The sequence below is a fragment of the Erinaceus europaeus genome, chromosome 16 (genome assembly GCF_950295315.1).
Source record: "Erinaceus europaeus chromosome 16, mEriEur2.1, whole genome shotgun sequence".
NCBI lineage: Eukaryota > Metazoa > Chordata > Mammalia > Eulipotyphla > Erinaceidae > Erinaceus > Erinaceus europaeus.
This window is the reverse complement of record NC_080177.1, coordinates 10,993,835-11,016,914: the sequence shown is the minus strand read 5'-3', so window position 1 is coordinate 11,016,914 and position 23,080 is coordinate 10,993,835. Positions and strand designations below refer to the sequence as shown.

At 40.8% G+C, this 23,080-nt stretch overlaps 2 protein-coding genes and 1 pseudogene across 4 annotated transcripts in view; all 3 read left to right on the top strand.

The window, feature by feature from the left end:
* The window catches only part of TMEM87A (transmembrane protein 87A), a 47,154-nt gene extending 33,481 nt beyond the window's left edge, over positions 1 to 13,673 (top strand). For both annotated transcript variants that reach the window (XM_060174459.1, XM_060174458.1), the window contains exons 13-20: positions 1,477 to 1,581; positions 2,920 to 2,978; positions 3,781 to 3,884; positions 7,734 to 7,807; positions 8,215 to 8,276; positions 9,756 to 9,811; positions 11,636 to 11,666; positions 12,455 to 13,673. In XM_060174459.1, coding sequence (XP_060030442.1) covers positions 1,477 to 1,581; positions 2,920 to 2,978; positions 3,781 to 3,884; positions 7,734 to 7,807; positions 8,215 to 8,276; positions 9,756 to 9,811; positions 11,636 to 11,666; positions 12,455 to 12,496 — 533 coding nt within the window. In that variant the 3' untranslated portion in view covers positions 12,497 to 13,673. The remainder of the gene's footprint in view (positions 1 to 1,476; positions 1,582 to 2,919; positions 2,979 to 3,780; positions 3,885 to 7,733; positions 7,808 to 8,214; positions 8,277 to 9,755; positions 9,812 to 11,635; positions 11,667 to 12,454) is intronic.
* Positions 9,822 to 11,029, top strand: LOC132533409 (oxidative stress-responsive serine-rich protein 1-like; annotated as a pseudogene).
* Positions 13,674 to 15,550: 1,877 nt separating the features above from the next.
* Positions 15,551 to 23,080, top strand: part of VPS39 (VPS39 subunit of HOPS complex) — a 40,599-nt gene continuing 33,069 nt past the window's right edge. For both annotated transcript variants that reach the window (XM_007533671.3, XM_007533664.3), the window contains exons 1-2: positions 15,551 to 15,808; positions 20,316 to 20,381. In XM_007533671.3, the coding sequence (XP_007533733.1) occupies positions 15,736 to 15,808; positions 20,316 to 20,381 (139 nt within the window). In that variant the 5' untranslated portion in view covers positions 15,551 to 15,735. The remainder of the gene's footprint in view (positions 15,809 to 20,315; positions 20,382 to 23,080) is intronic.

Here is a 23,080-nt window from a genome sequence, read left to right as displayed (position 1 = left end):
ATTTTGATTCTTAAAAGAATGTCTTTAGGAACTGTATTCTTCAAAGTACTATGTGGATTTAGCATGCTTTAACCCTTGGGTGTTTTATACCTTCAATCAAAAGATATCTTAAGATTAAAGTTTGTTTTTGAAATAAATACTAATTTATTCACATGCATAATTAACCACCAGATAACAAAAATTTCTTGTATTTTTTTTTCCCTTTCAAATTATACACTTGTTTATTAGGAACTTGCTCTACTGGATGAAGAATTTACACTTTTGGACTTTTCTGGGGTTGTTTTTGATTTGTTTGGATTTTTGTATATTTGGTCTTAAGTGCAATTATACCAAGTATTGTTTTGATTGTGAATGCTGTAAAAATTAAGGTAATCAAAATATTGAATAGGAACTTTGTGGATTTGAGTAGGTTGTAATATAACACTGTTTGAAATTGAAGTGTCCTGAGTCCAAATGATCAAGCTTTTCCAGGTTAGTATCTTGCAGATGTCCTTTTCTTGCTGTGAGGAGTCGAGACAGGGATGCGGAACTGGACAACCCAGTGAGCAGATAGCTGGTAGCTTGGGCTCTATCAAAGGGCAGACAAACCTCCAACTAACTCTTTTGTAAGCTTATTCTGAAAGTTGGATGTAAAACAGATTCTGTCTTTATTAGTCATCAATTCTCTTTCTGTCCTTCTGTCACAATGTTACGTGGAATAGTGTTCTGAAAATGAACAGTCATTGGTTTTTTTAGCACCTAACTGCCTGGGGTTCTCAGTTAACTGTAATTGTATCTCCTTTTAATTCAGAGTAATCCAAGCAAGCAGCTGATGAAAGGGTCCTTAACATGGCACAGGGGGCTGAGTATAGAAATAAGGGAGGCAATCGGCATGAATGCATTTATGACCCCAGAGTAAATTAGCTGGGACAGTGGGAACAGACACCTATGTTAAAGGAAAGGAGAAGATTCTTCATTCATTTTCTTCTATAATGAAGAAATACTCTACTATTTTTTTTTTTCAAATTCATTTTTAATGAGAAAGATACACATACCCCATCACTACCATCACTCCCCCTCCCATAGCCCTGCTCAGCTCTGGCTTCTGGTAGTTCTGGGGACTAAACCTAAGACCTTGGAGCCTCAGGCATGAAAGTCATTTGCATAAATAACCATTATGCTGTCTCTCCAGCCCTTCATCTTTATTTCTCTACAAAAACAACTTCCTGTGTGGTTAGTTTTTTTTTTTTTTTTTTTTCTTCTCATTCTTTTGCATGTTACTGTATTCTGATTTTGTTTTCTACTTAGACTCATTGAAAAAGAAGACATTAATATTGGTGAGGTTTGAGGGTATTTGTGAAGTAGAAAGTAACAGTTAAAAGGCCTCTGGATCTATATCTCTATCAGTATGACTCCAGATCCTCAAAGAAACTTCAAGATTAATTTACAGGTTTGTGTTTTTCTGAATGTTGAATTCCTTAACTTGCAAACACATATTTATTAGCCTGACTCAAACAATGAAGCTGTTGAAACTTCGGAGGAACATTGTAAAACTTTCTTTGTACCGACATTTCACCAACACGCTTATCTTGGCTGTGGCAGGTAGGTTGGGGACTTTCATCATGCTGTTTCAGTAGGATCATTTTAGAACAGAGATGCTTAACCTGAAAGACCACCTGTAGACTCTAAATTGTGCAACATCAGCTGGTGAGATAGCTCACCTAGGAAGGCTCCTGAGCTTTGCCACGGACACGACGCAGATTCAAGCCCCTGGCCCAACTGCACTGGCAGCAACTATAGTGCTGTGTTTCTCTCTTTCTCTTTATATCTGAAAAAGCTTGTATCAATACCTTGGAAATGACGAGAATTTTAAAAGAGTAAATTATATAAACGTTTTCCTGTCTCACGTGGGTGGTGGTGGAGAGATGGTGTCAAGCTTTTTTCAGATAATCAAAGGGAGTGAGCTTTGTTTCAGAAAAGATTGAGAACTACTTTTAAGAATAGTAGCCAGAACTCAACTGCATATAATTTTAACTCTTAGTATATTATTGTCGTCTGTCTCCATTTTTTTTTTTTTTTTTTTTTGAGACAACTAGATTGTAATGTCATTGCGATTCTGCTAGAAGACATCAATACCTGCTTATCTGGTTTCATTGAGTACCTCTGTAGCAGGGAGCACATATGGCACTAAGCATGCCTGAAATACATACATTACACAGATCATAGTCAGGCAAGGTTAGTTTACCTGCCTTTTTTTTCTCCTTGTGTCAGATATAGTGGCATATGATCAAAACCATTTCTCTGCATTTTAAACATTTTATCAACTTCTCCCCCACCAAGCACTCACCCCCAATTAGCAATTCTATATTAAGGATAAAAGAGAAATAGTACATTACTGACAACACTAGAAAAAATGTATTTCCAATACTTTTTTTTTCCTGATAGTTATTGAAGTAGCCAGAAGGTAAACAACTTTTTTCCCCTTCTTACCAGAGCAGTACTCATCTCTGGCTTATGGTGGTGCAGGGGCTTGAACCTGGCACTTTGAAGCCTCAGGCATAAAAAAGTATTTTGCATAACCAACAAACCTTCAAAGTCGCCCCCTGACACCCCCCAAGCACTGCTCAGCCCTGATTTATGATGATACAGGGGACTGAACCTGGGAACTTTGGTGCTTCAGGCATAAGAGTCTCTTTGCCTAACCATTATGCTACCTCCCCCACCCAGAATTATTTTAAAATATAGAAAGTTGCCAAGAATATATGCTGTGCTTCTAGTAACTGTAAATTGAGTTTGTATATATGTCAAAATAACTGACCAAATGATTGTGATGTGTTGTACATTAGGATTGTGTGAGACTGCTCTTAGCCAGCATCAGAGTACATAGTTGGGGGACGTAAGTCAGCATCATGTTATGACCAGTTTTCTGTTTCCTGTTAGCGTCTATTGTGTTTATCATCTGGACCACCATGAAGTTCAGGATAGTAACCTGTCAGTCGGTGAGTTATAAACCCCTGCAGTCATGAATAGTTTACTGTCTTATCTGCAGGTGATATTGATGTCAGGGTCAAGCTTTTTCCTCAAGAAGAAATTAGCTCTAGGCCTCCACTCTGAGGGTTAGAATGCTTCTTCCTAAGTGTTAAATGTTGTTGGAGTACTTGCCACGGTATAGATTTGGGTTCTTCTAGAACCCATGTGGGAGAGCTGAGCATATTTCAGAAGTAGGAAAGAAGTTTATGTGATAATTATAGCCTGATACAGCCCAATCTTGTCTTACCTAAAAATTCTTGAAAGAAATCCAGAGTTCTAAACATTAAATATGTCTGGATAGTGCCCTAATCAAGATATGATCATAAAGATTATAGCCATTAGCATTTTCTAGAAGCAACTAAGCTTTTTTTCCCCTCTTTGTGAAAGTAAATAAATGAAAATCAAATGTAAAATGTTACTTTCTCTTACTCTGTACGGGAACTCTTCCCTGAGGATCCTGAGAGCTGTGCCGAAGCAGTGAAAAGTGCTTCCTTTTGTTGGTGCCTCTTTCACACCAGTCGGCACTACGAGGGGAGGAGCGGCGCTCCTCTACTCTGCACCTCAGCACTTAGACAGTGCCTAGCACATAGCAGGCTCTCAGTGAAAACAGACTGAATAGGTAAGAAAGAGAAGGAGAGAGAGAGAGAAAGGGAAAGGAAAGAAGGAAGGAAGGAAAGAAAGAAAGAAAAGGAAAGAAGTGATTCTTGTTTCATGCCCAGGACATGAGTTGAGATATTGTGTATAAATGCTGAACTCTCCCCCTTTTGGTAGGATTGGCGGGAGCTCTGGGTAGACGATGCCATCTGGAGGTTGCTGTTCTCTATGATCCTCTTTGTCATCATGGTTCTCTGGCGGCCATCTGCAAACAACCAGAGGTTCTTATGCACTTCTTACGTACTCTGCTAACCGTTGAACGGCCATGTTATCCTGTTACACAGAATGAAGCAGAAAATGGTTATGCGAAAGACTTTCATTCTTGAGACTGAGATTCCAGGCTCAATCCCCTCCACTATCATAGTCAGAGCTGAGTAGTTCTCTTGTTACGAGTTAATAAATAAAATAGAGATTGAAGAATAGCTTAAAAGTTCAGCCTGGAGCAGTGAAACCCAGGCAATGACAAAGGGAAAAAAAGTTTTTGCAAAATAGAGAAGAGACTAGACAGAAAATCTGAAATCACTCTGTTAAGAAAGAAACTAGGTGTTTCAGTAGACTTTCTTTATGTTGATGCATTTTCTGCTTCATTCTATGTAACAGGATAAATAGTACAGTTACTTAACTTAATCATCCTAGTGGTAACAATTTGGACTTCTTTTCCATTTTGTTTATTTCAGGGTGCTTGGAACAAAATGAGATCACCATAGAAAAACACACAGCAGGTGGATTATGTGTGTATGGGGAGTGTATGTGAAAGGGAGGAATCTGTTTTCTTATATTCTTTTCCTTCTTAGAAAAACAACACCAGAGACATTCCTTTCCTCTACAACCAGAAACACTCTTTCTTAGTAGGAACCAAAACTCCCAAGTTAACAGAAGGAAAATAAATTTTATTATAAATTGCATTATAGTCTAAGCACAGTGATCCGCCCATAGGACCTAGTGCCAGGTTCCCAGACCCAATGGTGGGCCAACCTTGCAAGCAGACCATTCCAAAGGTCTTTGCTAACTCTCATTCACAAGGAGCAGTAAAAATAGGGGTAAAGCTACAGTATTGTGCTAGATATACTTTTACTTCAGTTCCTCTTTGCCCCACACCCCATAGCACTTATACTGAATAGTTTATTTACTGTTTAACGTTTCTCTCTCCCTCCCCCCACTCCCAAATCAAATGTAAGTGGGTAAAGAACTATTCCCCAGAAACCAAGCAAAACCAGTACTTTGTAGTAATTAGTATGTTAACCAACTGTGTATTGTTTATTTTACTGTTTTTAAGTACCAGTGAATACTGGTCAATGTACAGTTTCAGACTCTTTAAAAAAAACAACAACAATTGTTTCTAACTGTGTGGAGTGATCCAGACTGCAAATTTCTAAGGGAATTGTCCTCATTTCTGACACTAAGTTGTAAATTCAAAAGTTCTCCAGCTACAGTTTGATAATTTGATGATAATTTGCTAGGACTCACAGAAAGACCTCTTTATGCTCATGATATGGGTAGTTTATTACAATATAAAAAAAGAGGATACAAAATAGAATTAGGCAGGGGAAGAATATGCTAAGGGAGAGTCCAGGAAGAACAGCATTACCTCCTGGCTACAGTGTGTGACAGTGGACATAGCGAGTATTGCAGGGGCTGAGTGGTGGCACACATGGTTGAGTGCACGTATTACAGTGTGCAAGGACCTGGGTTTAAGCCCCCAGTCCCCACTTGCAGGGGGAAAGCTTTGTGAGTGATGAAGCAATGTTGCAGGTTTCTCTCTTTCTCCCTCTCTTAAGTCCCTCTTTCCTCTCAATTTCTGTCTCTATCCAATAAATAAATAAAGATAATAAAAAAATAAATAAGAAAGATATTGCTAGCCAGGAAGATACACCCAATCCATTGATGTCCAGAGGCTTTTACAAGGGCTTGATCACATAATGGCCTTGTGACTAACTTTAAGTCACCAGCACCCACAGGTTGAGTTAATATCTTTAGTCTCTAGTTCTTCTGGGAACTGAGATGATGTGGTCTGAAGTTCCTGTCACACATCTCACCATCAAACTGTTCAGAGGCCAGAGTCCTTAGAGCTGCCAGAGACACTAATGAGGCAGGACATTCCAAGGGTGTAGATAACACCTCTCAAATGGTAGAGGTTGTAGGCCAGACTTCCCTTCCAATATGCTTAGTTACTATTACTACACACTGCTGTGCAGCTTACATACAATTAACATTACTGTAATGAGTGGATTTTGAGCTGCTAGGTTAAAGCGCATCAGTATTTATTAGTACATTTTTTTATGTTTTATTTATTCCCTTTTGTTGCCCTTGTTTTTTATTGTTGTAGTTATTGTTGCTATTGATGTCGTTGTTGGATAAGACAGACAGAAATGGAGAGAGGAGGGGAGACAGAGAAGGGGATAGACACCTGCAGACCTGCTTCACCGCCTGTGAGGCGACTCCCCTGCAGGTGGGGAGCCAGGGGCTCGAACCGGGATCCTTATGCGGTTCCTTGCACTTTGCGCCACGTGGGCTTAACCCACTGCGCTACCACCTGACTCCTTTATTAGTACATTTTAAAGTATTATTATTTAAAGCATTACATTCCAAAAATGGTTGAGACAGATTGCATATTTACCAACAGTATGAGAGATACGTTTTCGTCTTCTTTCTTCTAGTCCCTTTTGTTTTTAAAATTTTATAGAGCTAGTAGATGAGAATTGATACTCAGTCTTGCTTTTTATTTTGCATGTAAGACCGAGTTATTTATGTCTTTTCACATGTTTACTGGCCATTAAATTCTCATTTAAGTTAACTTTTTATATCTTGGGTTTTTTTTTCTTCTTTTCCTGACTGACTTTTCCTCATTTTTGTTTTGATTCATGCATGGCATTCCAGATATTCCCACCTTGTTGATTATCTTTGAACTTTTTAATGAGTTTCTGAGTATAAAAAATCTTGACAGTAAGCACTGTAGAATTCATATGTTGGAATCAATTATAAATGTACTTGCAGCTTTTCTGGTTTGATCCCGTGCTGTTTTTAGTGTGCACTTCTTAGGGTAAATGCCAGACCATGGACAACTTTTTTTTTAATTCCACAATTAGGTTTTTATTTATCAAAATTTAGTTGATTGTGTTTTCTTTATATCTTCCTGTTGTCTGCTCATGTATAAGTAGCATCTACCTTAATTGTTTTAGTTGTCCAATAAGTCTTGTATAAGAAGGCCTAAAATGCCCCCGTCTTCATCTTTTTGAGAAAATATTCTTTAGTTTGGGTCTTTGCTTTATTATTACTACTACAAGTACTACTATTACACTATTAATGTTTGTTGTTTTTTTTTTTGCCACCAGTGTTATCACTCGGGCTTGGTGTCTAAACAGCTCCACCACACCCAGTAGCCTAGTTTGTTTGCTCTTTATGGTAGAACAGAGAAAAATAGGAGAGAGGGGGCTCAGAGAGACCCTTGCTGTGCTGTCCCAGCACTTGTGAATCTTCCTTGCTGCAGGTGGGGAACGGGGACTTGAACCCAGGTCCTAGTACTTGATAGTGTTTATGCTCAATTGGGTACACTGCCCCCTAGGTCTTTGCTTTTTTAACAAACTACTTTAATTCTAGAAAAACACCGAACTTTAACTGTGATTTTATTAAAATGGAGTTGACTAAAGAAATTTTTTGCAATTCTATCCTTGGGTTTCCTCAAGTTTCTCAGTTCTGTCAGTGCTTCAGTTGTGTTTTGTGACTTTTATTTAATTTTTTTATGAGGGAAGGGTAAAGAGAGACCAGAATACCTCTCTGCAATGAGTGATTTCTGCTTTTGTCTTTCTTCTAGTTCTGGGAGGTGAGAAAAATAGGGTAGAGAGAGAATAAGTAGCTTGGCTATGTGGCTGAGCCTAAATATGATGCTTCCCTGCTTCTCTCTTGCTAAAGTAGACAATTGAAAGCTTTCTGAAGGGGGAGAATTACTTCATTATTTATTACACTGGTTTGTGAGTGACTATAGTTGTAATTTCAATAATTAACTCTGTAAAAATCCTGATAGTGGGGTGGTTTCTAACTTTGTTCCTTCTGTCCTAACTTTGTTCTGTCAGGTTTGCTTTTTCACCATTATCTGAGGAAGATGAGGAGGATGAACAGAAAGAACCTATGCTGAAAGAAAGCTTTGGTAGTGATGAAATTCACTCTTTATTTGTGCTTTAAGTGTTTTTCGGTTTTTAGAAACAAAACGTTGTACCTGTAGATAACATTTGGGGTATCAAAGACAAAATGCCTTGCTATAAGTATATTGTTTGTAGTTTTAGAACTCTGTTACTCCTTGATATTCTATGTAGTAAAGTTAGAAGGATGCAAGAGTAATCTTCAGAAAAGCCACAGTAAATTCAGAAAATAAAGGCGCACTAAGTGCCATGTTTACTTCTTAGAGCTGAGATGAAAGTTTGGCTTTGAATTTCTCAGCATAAGTGTAGTAATGATGGACAAATAGCTCTTGTATAAGTTCTGGATCCATTTTTGTAATCAGTGATGGTCTGTTACGTAATAACCAATCTACTTACTCCCCTCTCCTCTCTACAGAAGGAATGAAAATGAGAAGTACTAAGCAAGAACCAAATGGAAATAGTAAAGTAAATAAAGCAGTGAGTCTCTTTACTTTCTTCTTTTCCCCGATCCTCAGCCTTTGTTGGAGCTCTGTGGTTATGTCTTGAGTTTTAATTTTTTTTTCTGTTGCCGTAATTAGGCTTGCTCTAAAAATCTGTTTGCCATCAATGCTATTTTTATTCAGTGTCATTACAACCCCACCATTCACAGCGCTTTTTTTTCTTTCTTTCTTTCTTTTTTTTGTAGAAGGAGAGAGAGTTGAGTGTATTACTGTGTTATACAAAGTGCCAGGAATCAAACCTGGGACTTCACTCATGCGAGAAATGCTCGCTACTCACTGAGCCACCTCCACTTAAATTTTAAGAAGAATACATTCACTACAAACTTTCGAATTTATCACATTTAGAAACAAAACCTAACATGTATTAAAACATAAGAAGAAAAATATGTAAGTGTATGTGGTAATGCTTTATATTTTGGACATGTACTTTTTAATGATTCATCATTTTAAAAAAATATTTTGATATTTTCTTTTTTCTTTTTCTTTTTTTGCCCTAGTATTTTATCATTATTGTGGTTATTATTGTTGTTGTTATTGATGTTGTTTCTGGATAGGACAGAGACAGATGGAGAGAGGAGGGGGAAATGGGGAGAGAAAGAGAGATACCTGTAGTCCTGCTTCACCATCTGTGAAGTGACCCTCCCCCCCCCCATAGGTGGGGAGCCGGGGGCTTGAACCGGAATCCTTACGCTGGTCCTCGAGTTTCGCACCACGTGTGCTTAATCTGCTGTGCTACAGCCCGACCCCCAATTTATTTATTTATGTATGTATGTATTTATTTATTTGTGTATTTAATTTTTTTATTATCTTTATTTGTTTACTGAATAGAGACCGCCATAAATTGAGAGGGAAAGGGGAGATAGAGAGGGAGACAGACAGAGAGACACTTGTAGCCCTGCTTCACCACTTGTGAAACTTTTCCCCTGCAGGTGGGGACTGGGGGCTCGAACCTGGGTTCTTGAGCATTATAACATGTACCTTCAACGAGGTGCACCACCACCTGGCCCCTGATTTATTTATTTCTATGAGAGCCCAAATAACCACTTGGCTGTGGCATATAGTGGTACTAGAGATGGAATATGCTGCCTGTGGGACCTCAGGCATGCCAGAAATACACTCCAATGCTAAGCTATTTTCCCCAGCCTCATATAGTTCTTTATTTTAGGAAAATTTTTATTAGTGATTTACTAATAGTTTGTAGGATTGTAAGATTACTGGGGGATAGATAGTTCTTTACCAAAGTTGTTAGCCTATCCATTAGATAATTTTTAAAAAATAAACTTTTTTGACTTTTGTGTTAGAGGGCTTTTTTGTTATATACTGTACCACTTGTGAGTGATAGAATGGTAAAGAACTTTGAATCCTCTTGAGATGAACTATTTGATGTATTTGAGTAATGTTAGGTATTTGTTTTCCTGTTTCTTTATTTTAATATTTGGTATTTGTATATCCCCAGGTGGAGGATGATTTGAAGTGGGTAGAAGAGAATGTGCCTTCTTCTATGACAGATGTGTAAGTTTTTTAATCATTATTCAGGAATCCTCTTTCAAATATAGTGTTTGTTGTTTTGACTGAACGACTCGAGTATATGAAAGAGAATGCTTATAGTGAACTTCAGTGGGAAAAGATTAAATTATTTAAGGCAACTCTGGAGATGCAGGCCACCCCCTGGGTGGGTTTGGTTCCAGGTCAATCTGGCTCTGTGGTTGGGAGAGATGATCTGAAGTGATGGGAAGAGATCATGGGAGTCCCTCTGGAGAGAAGTATTAACAGGAATATCTATAGTATAAAAATTTTGACAGTGAAATCTGAAGCCAAGGATGAGAGAAGGAGAGAAACTACCAACTGCTCTCCAGAAATTACAGGTGGACACATCAGGATCCACAGCATCTCTATCTGTTGGAGAAGGTGTAAGTGTCAGAGGACCAGTTAAAACAACAGCAGATGACACCAAACCTAAAGTCACACGTGCACCTAAAGACAGCTGGCATGGGTCTACAAGGAACAGCAAGAACCCAGTGTCGTTGACATTCTAAGTCTCCTGTTCTTCATCCTCCTAAGTACATTGCAGTACAATAGCTTCTTCCAGCAGCCAGCTCAAGCACAAAAGCCAAACTGATTCCCCTGATGGCAGCAGAAGCTGGGTATGTCACCTCCTAAAGAGTTCAGTGTAGGAAAATGCTCTACTGCTCTGTGTAACAGTCACATGCGCAGTTGCTGAGCCTTTGAAAAATTTGGTTCCCAGGCTCCCACCAGAGAGTAAGAAAAAAGACTCCCCTGATGCTACCCAAGCCTCCCAAGCAAGTCTCATGGCCAATGATCCCTCTGACTCTGAATCCATTTCCAAGCTAAACCAGAGCAAACCATGTGCATGTATAGGCAAGGAGTGCCAGTACAGGAGATGGCATGATATGGAAATGTATTCCTTGCTGGGATTGCAGAACGTTTCTTCCTCAGCCTCAGAACAAGATCCACGCTTGAGGACTTCTCTCAGTCGCTCTACACTAGAACTCCATTTGGCTACCCTCGCTCCTGTTCTGAGCAAGCTCAAGGATATGTGGATGATGTGACCACTGAGGACCTGGTAGCTACATGGAATATTATTTGAATATTCCCAAGAAAATGTCCCACATGGCAGAAGAATGTACCCCTGATAGCAAGAAGCTAATTAACATGCCTTAAACCAATGAAAGGTTGTGAGATTTAGTTAATGGCCGATCTTACAGCTACTTTCTGCTTATTGTGCTTGCAATAAAAACTTTTCTTGGCAAAAAAAAAAAAGTTATTTAAAAGGATGTTAAAGATATTAAAAACTGTTAAAAAATAAAGATGGGGGCTGGGCAGTGGCCCACCTGGTAGAGCACATGCCTTACAGTGTGCAAGGACCTGGTCTTTTAATTTTTTTATTTATTTCCCTTTTTTGTTGCCCTTGTTTTTATCATTATTGTTATTATTGTTATTGTTGGTATTGATGTCATTGTTGCCGGATAGGAAAGAGAGAAATGAAGAGGGGGAGAGAAAGACACCTGCAGACCTGCTTCACCTCCTGTGAAGTGACCCCCCTGCAGGTGGGGAGCTGAGGGCTTGAATTGGGATCCTTATACTTTGCGTCATGTGCGCTTAACCCGTTGTGCTACTGCCCGACCCCCAGGACCTGGTCTTAAATTTTGGTCCTATTATAATGAAGATCATGTTTTACTTTCACGATAGAATTCTGGGAACTTTGATTCTTGTTTTTGTTTTTGCTTTTTCCTCACTGAAATGGCAATAAATGAGACTTAGATTTTATTATACTGACAAAAAAAATTAAATTGCATTCACTGTTTCTCTTTGCAGAGCACTTCCAGCCCTTCTGGACTCAGATGAGGTTAGTAATCAAATGCATGGACCCTTGGGTTTGGTGACTCTTATGCAAAATTTGCACTTAATTTAGTATTTACAGAATTCTATTTCAAGTAAGAAAATGAATTTACTGGTGCATTGCACTAAAGTAAAAGACTCTAGGGTGGGGAGAGGGGGACTTTTAGGTTCTGGTGCATGATGGAGAAAGACCTAGGCTGAGGGTGAGAATGTTTTGCAGAAAAGTGAGACGTTTTACACATGTACTCTAAACTATGACTCTCCCTCTCTTCTCTCAATTTCTCCCTGTCCTATCTAGTTAAAAATAATTAGAAAAAAATGTCATGACTTCCTGACAACCCAATATTTAAGCAGTTAATTCCCTCAGTATTTGTTACAAGTCTCAGTGTTGCAGTAGAAATGTGTGAGGCTAAATCTTCAACTATATGTTTAAGTTAACTTTCTAGGTCAGAGAAGGAATACAGTTTTGTTAAAGCTTAATCACAAGTGAATATTTGGACCTGACCTGCTGTGGTGCTATAGCACACTGCCAGATTGCTTAGCTATCATATTCCTTAATTGACTTTAAAATATGTTTGTGTTTCTGTATTCAGGAATCTAGAGATTCAGATTCAGTTAATTTTGAGTAGAGTTCAGTCATCTGTACATTTCATAATTAACATAGAGGATTCCTAACCCTCTTTAAATATTGGTTGGACATAAACCTATGGGAAATGTACATTACATAAATAGGAGATATTAGGAATGTAGACCATTTAAAGTTAATGCACTTAGATTAAATTTTTTCCCTCCTAGGAACGGATGATCACACACTTTGAAAGATCCAAAATGGAGTGAAAAATGACGTGTGCAGCTGAAGATGGCTAATCTCTTTGTCAGTCTTCTCTACTGTTCCATGGGATTAAAGGAGGCAATGACATCTGATCTGTTCCTTGATATTTGTGCACTGGATCTGGTGACAAGTGTTAGAACAAGACCATCTAACTGGAAACAAGTTCCCAGAATGAGAATAAGCTACATGTTTCTTTTTACAACTTGATGCCCCTTTCTCTCATATATCCTGACATGGATGCTTATGCAATTTGTGTGTTTTTCCTGAACCTTCTATAATGTTTAAATTGTTTAATCTGTCAAACTAAAAAGTTTAACATCTTCTAAGGAACTATGACATCAATGCCATAATACGTAATCTCCAGGAGCAACTGCCTGTACTTTTTATTTATTTAGGGAGTCACATAGGTGATGGAGGAAATTGTTTGCTTGCTTTCCGTTTCCTGGGAAGTCAAGGTTAAATCTTGTAGAGGTGGTTTCGAGGGGAGAAAAAAAAAAGTCCTGAGTTAAGGAGCCACAGTTCTATCAATGATTAAAACACACGGAGAGGAAAAAAACTGTTACAGTGTGGTTCAGATCATTTACAAAAAGCAAAATCAAGTGCAATTTTGTTTACAAATGGTGTATATTAAAGATTTTTCTATTTCAGATGTACTTTAGAGAGAAATACTAGTTTAACTCTGTTGACATCTGTTATTGTGACACATCCCATTGCTGGCAATGTGGTGCACACTCCAGAACTTTTGACTACTGTTTTGTAAGCCACCATGGGCAGCATTGTGGAATGTAAGGCTGCGCTTTATTTGCCTTCATGCCATTCACTGGGTGTTGCACTAGGTGCAGGGAGGTAATTGTCTTCTGATAAGTGAGCATCCTGCTCAAGGGACTGATGCTTCAGAAGCAGGAACTGCTACAAAGGAAACACGTCCTACCAATAGCTTAATTTAAATGGTTTTCCTGCATGAAGTAATATGGAGACCCTGGACTGCTGCTCATTCTTTAGTATTGACTATTCTTGTATCTGGTGTTGGTTTAGAGATTGTATGAGACATCACAAGGTGATCGGATTCATTTAAAACACTATATATTTGTTTTAATGGTTTTATCCGTATTTGGCCTTCCCAAGAATTTTGTTCTAGAGTTCATGCCACTTTTTAATATCAATATAAAAAATTTAACAAAATTTCTGTTTCTCTCATTTTTCCCAAACTTTTTCTAAAGATTCTTCTTTTCAAACTCTCATGTGAGATTTCCTTTTCTATGGTTTTAATTCTTATTTTCTGTTGAAACCAAAAACCACACTACTACACTTCCCTAATTGTAGCAAAGGTGCTAACATTTATATAACATTTCTCTATAGCAGTTTACTATGGTGATAAAAAACAAAATCAAGTATCTAGGTAATATCTAAGGAATAAGATAGCACATTTACTATATTCTCAACATTGACCACTATCTGAAGATTGATATTATCATGTGCTTCTGTTTTTCCATATGAAAACAAGTGAATGATAGTTATTGATGGTCAGGATATTGGTCAAATATATTTTGAGACGAGTTTGATTTGATACTGGGGGGGGCAATGTTAAGCTGGAATGTAAAATTCTATAGAACATAGTTTTTTTCCTTAGGTCTTACGTTTTATGGATGACTATATGCCATTTCTTAGATTTTGAAGTATAGCATCACATTGCCTGTTACTTTAGAGTTTACATTAGTTTTTGAATTTTGTCTGAGTGAAACTAAGTTATTAGGACTTCTTCCAACACAGCAGTTGGTAATCGTTAAATTACAAGAACATTTTAGTTTTTTTTTTTTTAAGTGGAAATCAACCATAAATTTTAAGTTTTGATTGGCAAAAAAAAATTTTTTTATTAGGGCAGAAATTGAGAGAGGAGGAAGAAAGAAGGAGAGAGAGAGAGAAAGAGAGAGAGAGAGAGAAAACAGGCACCTGCAGACCATTACTTGTTTGTGAAGCTTCCCCCATGCAGGTGGCGAACAGGAGCTTGAACTTAACCAGGTGCGCCACAACCTGGCCCCCTTAATTAACTATTTTTATGCTTATTACTTGAAGCCATTTCACTTTTACAGACTTTTTTCTTTGACATCTTCGTGTTAAATCTGTGTGTGTGTGTGTGTTAAATCTTAATGTTTCGCTTTATGCTGATTACGGTCTTCTTGGAGGCTGGGTGATTGCAGATAAAGATCATACTTGAAGTGGTTCTCAAACTTTAAAGTGCATGAATTTGTCTCGGGGACTAACACTCCTGGAGCACCCCTTCCCTGCTCCGGTTTTTTGATTGATTAGCAATGAAATGAGATCTGCGACTTTTTTTTTTTTTTTTTTTTTTGCAAGCTCTTAGGTAAGATTCTGATGGCCACACTTCAAAGAATCTCTGGCTTGAATATCTTTATAATGTAGGGGCGAGGCACTTGGAGTTAGTTGGGTTTGCAATGGTAATATTAAAACTGCTGTGAATCAGTAGAGCCTTGAAAACAGTTGGCAGTCAGCTGAGGTCAAGAACAAACACCTCATCACAGACCCCTGCAAGCATCAACCCGGCTTTGACCTAGCACATTATGACTGGGCCCTCCTCAATCGCTATCGAATAGGCCATGGCCAGTGCGCCGCTATGTTCCATCGCTGGGGAGCCAGAGATGACCCGAACTGCCCCTGCGGCTACAGACAGACTATGACCCACATAGTCAACGACTGCCACCTCTCCAGATTCAAAGGAGGTCTCGAAACTTGACATCAGGCTCAACCTGACGCTGTTGACTGGCTACGGAAGAAGGGCAAACGCTAGAAGTAGAGTGTGTCAGACTGAAGATAAGCTAAAACATTTCCTAGATAGCAGATCTTCATTCCAGGTTCAACTGATGCTAAAGACAAATATCTCACCTCCACACTCTGCTATCTAAATCAATTCTAAGATAAAGATTCTGTTCTCTCCTTGGCCGCCCCGTAGACATTCAGACCCAGGAAAGGAAGGATGCATTCCTGCAGGATGCACCAGGAGCCTTGGCGGAAGGGGTGGGGCCTCGGCGGCGGAAGGGGCGGGTCCGGTCAACAGGAAGTCGGGTGGCGATGGCTCCGTGGCTGAAAGGCCTGTAGTTGGGGGCGGGGGTCCTTAATCGGATCCTGGTCTCCTTTCCCTCCAGGTAGGCTTGGGCCCTAACCGCGGCGGGTAAGCTCTGGGCGAGAAGACCTGGGCGGCGGCGGCGGCGACCCCCTGCTCGTCGCCATGCACGACGCCTTCGAGCCGGTGCCCATCCTAGAAAAGCTGCCTCTGCAGATCGACTGTCTGGCCGCCTGGGGTGAGTCGGGGGCCGCGGCCGGGACTAACCACCGGCCGAGGGGAGGGCACGGGCGTCTGGCAGCGTGGGCGATGGGCACTGCTGTCCGAGAGCCACCCGGGGTGAGGGAGGACAGGGCTGCTGGGCAGATCTCCAGGGAGCCGGGCATTTTAGGGACGTTCCACCTGCAGAGCTGGGACTTGAGCTTCCCTCTCCGAACTATGCCTCAGCCTTGGCTCATTTACATCCCCGAGTAGACTTTAGAGGAAGGGCAGTGGTGAGGGAGTTCCCAGCCTGCCAGGGTCTTAAACTGGTGTGGAGGACAGTGTTGTTTTCAAGGTGAAATAGAGGCGTGGTGGTGGGGGGGAAGGAACATTGAATAAGTTTTTCCCCCCTTGGAATGCTCACTCTTCGTTCATTTCACATTACTGTAGTTAACTCAGGCTGTTGTGCTAAACTCTGTGACGACAGTGCCCAAGTTTCCTAACTCTTGTGAAGAGCATCATCCCAGGCAGTCATGAAACCCGACCCACAACATCTTGGATAATTCGTCTGGGTTGACAGGTGCAGAAAGAAAGCAGGCCAGGCATTTCTTGCATGCTCTGGGATACACATGATTTCCGAGGTCTAGACCTTGACTGTGAAACTATAAGCTTTATGCCCTTATTCGTGAGTATGTATAACAGCACCGAAGACCAATCTTTCTTGTTAACACCCAGCTCCTAGAAATCAATGACTGCAGAAAGGAGGCTCGAACTCTCAATCCCATTATTCTGAACTAGGTACCCAGAATGGGGCTGGTAAAGTCTTGGTGTAGCTGGAATCTTATGCATGGTCTGTGAACAGAGCTACCCAGTCAACCTTGCAGAATTCTTTGCAGCCTTTTCAGTAGGGTGTTTCACTATTTTTTGTATACTTGCCTCGTGTCTTCAGCTGCCCAGGATCTCCTTAAAAAAAAAACGGAAAAGAAACGGGTGGAGAGCAAGAGTTCACCAGAGCACCAATCTGGCATATGCGTGCTAGGGATTGAACTCAGGGGTTCATGCTTGAGAGTCCCAATGCTTACTTCACAGCACCACCTCCCAGGTTGTTCCAGGACACCTTTAAAATGTGCCTGCATAGAGAGTTCCAGCCCTTTGGGTTAAAGAGAATCTTGGGGGCTGGGCGGTGGTGCACTGGGTTAAGAGCACATATTGTGAAGCACAGGAATGGGTGCAAGGATTCCGGTTTGAGCCCTCAGCTCCCCATCTTCAGGGGGTTCACTTCACAGGCAGTGAAGCAGGTCTGCAGGTGTCTATCTTTCTCTCTCCTCTTGTCTTTCCCTCCTCTCTCCATTTCTCTCTGACCTGTTCAACAACAACAACAACAACAGAAATGGCAACAATAACAACAATAATAAGGGCAACGAAATGGAAAAAATGGCATCCAGGAGCAGTGGATTCGTAGTGCAGGCACCGAGCCCCAGCGATAACCCTGGAGGCAAAAAAAGGAAAGAGAGAGAGAGAATCTTACTTCCTTCAGGTTGCTCAAGAAAAGCACTATTTTCCATCATTGAATGTTCTCTGTACGGTGCAGTCGGTAGATCTCTGGGCTAGTGAGCATGAAGTCCTGAGTTTGTGCTCTAGCATTGCCAGAGTGATGCACTGGCCTCTCTCCTCTCTTATTAGTAAGTAAATATATTAGTCACTTTTTTAAAAAAGTGTAAGGCCTGTCACTGCACAAAGTCATTCATTCTGTTTTTTTTTTTTTTCATCAGAAATTTACTAAGTGCCCTGCTAGGAAGACAGGGATGGATTGAAAAAAAAGCAGTGGAAGATTTGTAAAAGTTTAATAGTACAGGGACATGCTCCCCGTTGTGAGAACATTGGAGGGTGGGTAGGATTTCTGCTTCTGGAAAGGATGGAAGCAGTTGGTTAGCACATTTGCAGAATCCTTGACTTTGAGGTTTTTTTTTAAATTTTTTTTTCATTTATTTATTCCCTTTTGTTGCCCTTGTTGTTTTACTGTTATTGTTGTTGTTATTGATGAATGTCATTATTGGATAGGACGGAGAGAAATGGAGAGAGGAGGGGAAGACAGAGAGGGGGGAGAGAAAGACAGACACCTGCAGACCTGCTTCGCCGCCTGTGAAGCGACTCCCCTGCAGGTGGGGAGCCGGGGGCTCGAACCGGGATCCTTACGCCGGTCCTTGTGTGCTTTGCGCCACCTGCGCTTAGTCTGCTGCGCTACCACCAGACTTTCATAATCCTTGACTTTGATACCCAGTGAGACTAATAGTACAGTTCATGGATGTCTGCTATACCTGCAGCTGAGAAAACTGGTGCTATGTTGTCTCCTCCTCTCTCTGTCTCTGTCAGATCTCTGAGTGACTGAGTGGAAATGAGACCTGGAGCAGTGAATTGCACATGTGCAAAGCCCCAGCTCTGAAAATAAATAAAGTCTACTTCATTTTTATTCATAATTGAAAAATAAACTTTCCTACCACCAATTGTTCATTACAGTGACATTTATTGGTAGAGTTCTAAACAAGTATTTTATAAAGCCATCACTTATGAGCTGATATTTTTTTCATTTCTCCCATCTTCTGCACCAACATAAAAAAACCTCCCGCATTCTATTAGAGCTACCACTTCTGATTTCCACTTTATCATTAAGAGCTCAGGCCATCTTACTTGTTGTGTTCTGCCCTCACTGAAGACCCAAAAAAAAAAAAAAAAAAAAATAGAAAGAAAATGATATAGAGTTGTTTTCTTTTTCTGGAAGATTAGGGACAAGTCTTTGGGATATGTTCCTGGTGTGGCTTCTGAACTATTTTTATAAGTACGGTCATTGCCTTTCAACCTCTGGCCAACACTCATTCTTTTGACACGTGATGCCTTAGTAAGTGCACAACAGCATGTGATTGACGGGCGAGACAGACTGGAGCTAGAATCCTGCTCAGTCACTTAACACCACGTGTGTGACTCTGGACTTATCTCCCAGATCTCAACTTCCTCGCCTACACAGTGGAGATTTTTAACACTTCAAGGGATAGCTGTGAGGATTCATGAAGTAACTTTTAAGTGCTTAGCATTTCCTGGAACACAATACATGCTCAGTAAAGGTTATCTGTTTGTATTATTATCGAATATTTTAGAAAGGGCTCAGAGAGTTTATGAAAGGTGTGGGTCACCTCTTGTGTTACAGTGTCAAAAAATGAGGAGGTATTTGTATGTGCGTAATCTCCTTCAAAGATGGAATATAGTAATTATTTCGTAGTGGTGGTGGCGGTTCTTCTTGTTATTTCGCCACTGAGGTTACCATTGGGCTTTAGTGCCTACGCTGCTCCAAGCAGCCTCTTTCTTTCTTCCTCGTTCTCTTTCTCTCTCTCTCTTCTCCTTTCTTGGTAGAGACAGAGAAATAAGAGGGAAGTTTGGGGGGAGAGGGAAAAAGAAAGAAAAGCACTTGCAGCGCTGCTCCTAAAGCTTCCTCCCTACAGGTGGGGTCTGGGGACTTGAACCCTGGGCCTTGTGCATGGCAACCTGTACTACTACTGGGTGCCTACTCAATTGGGAACCTGCTTAATGTTTAACAAATATTTTATAATTCTGACACACAAAGTTTAAGAACCACTGACATAGACCTTTTTTCCATAACTTTTTTTCATATTTATCTTTGATTAGAGATGATATTTCTTGATATTTATTTATTCCCCTTGTTGCCCTTGTTGTTTTATTGGACTTAGGACCTCATGCTTGAGAGTCCAACGCCTTATCCACTGTGCCACCTGGACCCCATTTTAGTTTTCTGATGTGTCTATTCTAGTAATTGTTTAGTAAATATTTTTTGGTTGGTTCTCGAGCATTGCTTGGCTGTAAACATTCCTTACCTGTGCAAAACATCTGCTATCAAAATCAACTCATTCTTTTTGAGCCTTTATTTTTCTATAAACTTTCTTATATTTATTGAATAGAAACAGAGAAATTGATACGGGAGGGGAAGATAGAGAAGTAAGAAACAGAGAGACGGGAGTCAGGCTGTAGTGCAGCGGGTTAAGCGCAGGTGGCGCAAAGCACAAGGACTGGCATAAGGATCCCGGTTCGAACCCCGGCTCCCCACCTGCAGGGGAGTCGCTTCACAGGCGGTGAAGCAGGTCTGCAGGTGTCTATCTTTCTCTCTGTCTTTCCCTCCTCTCTCCATTTCTCTCTGTCCTATCCAACAACGACAACAACAATAATAACTACAACAATAAAACAATAAGGGCAACAAAAGGGAATAAATAAATAAAGTAAATATTTAAAAAAAAAGAAAAAAAAAAAGAAACAGAGAGACACCTGTAGCCCTGCTTCCCTATCCGTGAAGCTTTCCCCCTGAAGGTGGAGACCAGGGGCTCGAACCCGGATCCTTGCCCACTGTAATGTGAGTGCTTAACCAGGTGCACAACAGCCTGGGCCCCCCCTTTTTTTTTTTTTTTTTCATTACAAGCCACAGCTAAAGAACTAGGTCTCACTAAGGCTAATCAACCTTTCTCGTGTTTCTTCTCTTGCAGAGGAATGGCTCCTTGTTGGAACCAAGCAAGGGCACCTTCTTCTCTACAGAATCCGGAAGGATGTTGGTAAGTGGAAACTTTCTAGAACTGAGAAAGAAGTAGCTTACTGTGCAAGTGAGAAAAAAAGGTCTTTCTTTTGTTCTCCCTTTCTCTTTCTTTCTTTCTTTCTTTCTTTCTCTCTTTCTAGAACTGTTGAAATCGGTGGTTTTGAACCATTGAAAGAGTGATTTGAAGGGCTAGGCAGTGGCACACCTGGCAGAGCACACATAGTACTGTGCATAAGGGCCTAGTCCCTACCCATGGGGAGGAAGCTTCACAAGAGTTGGAACAGTGCTGTAGATGTTTTCTGTTTTGTTTTGTTTTTACTTTTCCTATCTTTCCTTCTGTTTCTCTGTGTCTCTATCAGAAAAGCAGAGGGGGAAATGGTCACCAAGACTATTGGAGTGTTGTAGGCTCAGGCCTTAGCCATATCCCTGGCAAGCGAGGAAATAACATGATTTGGGGTTGGGGATAGTATATACGGAAGGTGGGGAGAAACTCGAGAGAATTTTTTTCTCATGCTACCTTTTCATACTCCTATCTGGAATAGGATTGGTCTCTCCTCCCCTTCTTCTCCTTCTTCTCCTTCTCCTTCTCCTTCTCCTTCTCCTTCTTCTTCTTCTTCTTCTTCTTCTTCTTCCTCTTCTTCTCCTCCTCCTCCTCCTCCTCCTTCTCCTTCTTCTTCTTACTCTTCTTTTTTATTTAAGAAAGGAGACATTAACAAAACCATAGGATAAGAGGGGTACAGTTCCACACAATTCCTACCACCCGATCTCCATATCCCATCCCTTCCCCTCATACCTTTCCCATACTCTATTCCTCTGGGAGTATGGACCCAAGGTCATTATGGGATGCAGAAGGTGGAAGGTCTGGCTTCTGTAATTGCTTCCCCACTGAACATGGGCGTTGACTGGTCGATCCTTACTCCCAGTCTGCCTCTCTCTTTCCCTAGTAGGGTGGGGCTCGGGGAAGCGGTGCTCCAGGACACACCCTTCTACTGAGTGAAGACCCACTGTCCAGAAGAGGTATTACTGGTGGGAGTGAGATTCATGTGTAAATGGCATGGTAGCAAAGAAACTTTAGGAACCAAGAATTTAAAAGATTGCATTAACTCACAAGGGCTTGATTAAGAGAGGGAGGACTTGGGTCTTTGCCCAGTTCAGTTCATTAAAAAAAAAAAATTATTTATTTTCCCTTTTGTTGCCCTTGTTGTTTTTTATTGTTGTTGTAGTTATTGTTGTTGTTATTGATGTCATCATTGTTAGGTAGGACAGAGAGAAATGGAGAGAGAAGGGGAAGACAGAGAGGGGGAGAGAAAGATAAGACACCTGCAGACCTGCTTCACCGCTTGTGAAGCAACTCCCCTGTAGATGGGGAGTCGGAGCTTGAACTGGGATCCTTACACCAGTCCTTGTGCTTCACGCCACGTGCGCTTAACCCGCTGTGCTACTGCCTGACTCCTTTAGTTTAATTCTTGACCACATGGTTGTGAGTATGATCCTTTTAAATGTCAACGTTCTCTATTTATTTACTTACTTTTTTCATCATCTATTTATTTTGTAGAGACGGCTAGAAATCAAGAGGGAAGGGGGAGATACAGAGGCAGAGAGACAAGAGTGACACCTGCAACACTGCTTCACCACTTGCAAAGCTTTATCAATTTAGGTGGGGACCAGGGACTTGAACCTGGGTCCTTGCACACTGTAATATATGCGCTCAACCAGGTGTGCCATCACCTGGCCCCCATCAACGTTCTCTTTTATAAACCCTCTGACACACGGAGTTGTTGGGGTTAGATGCAATAATATGTTTGAAAGGTTTTCTTTTTCTTTTTCTTTATTTATTTTGTATAGAGGCAGAAATTGAGAGGGCAAGTGGAGGGAGAGAGGGAAGGAGGAAGCAGCGAGCGAGAGAGACATGTAAAGCATTGCTTCACCACTCTTGAAGCTTGCCTCCTGTAGGTGGGGAACAGGGACTTGAAACTGTGTCCTTGTGCACTGTAATGTGTGTGCTCAACCAGATACTCCACCACCTGACCTCTAGGTCTGCGTGCCTTTCTCCTCTCCCTCTCCCCCTCCCTTTCCTTCTCCCTCTCCCCCAAGGTTACCACTGGGACTCAGTGCCTGCATGATGAATCTGCCACTCCCAGCAGCCTTTTCGGAAACACCTGCAATAGTACTCCATCACTCATGAACTTTGAGTTCCCCTTTCTGTTCTTGTTTCTTAAGTGTTGCACATGAGTGGGATCATCCCGTATTCACCCTTCTCTTTCTGATGTTTCTCACTTAACATGATTCCTCCAAGCTGCATCCAACATGAGGTGAAGAAGGTGAATTCATCATTCTTAATAGCTGAGTAGTATTCCATTGTGTGTGTATATCACAACTTTCTCAGCCACTCATCTGCTGTTGGACACCTGGGTTGTTTCCAAATTTTGAAGCAGTAAAAATTATCATTAATTTTCTTATATTGGGTGTGTTTTCCTGGGTTTCTATGCAAAAATGCATCATGACTTTGCCTACAACCCAATATTTTGACCTTTGAGAGCCCGAGCCTATCTAATAACCTCTTGTGTACTAGTGGGAAATCTACCTAAGGACTTCTGCTGGGGGCTATTCGGGTATGAAGTGCGCCAGCTGTCTTAGGATATAAGGCACTTAATGTAACTGACAGGAGGAACTGGCCACTTTTCCCCAAGTGTCATTTTTGCTTTAAAGACTCACTGG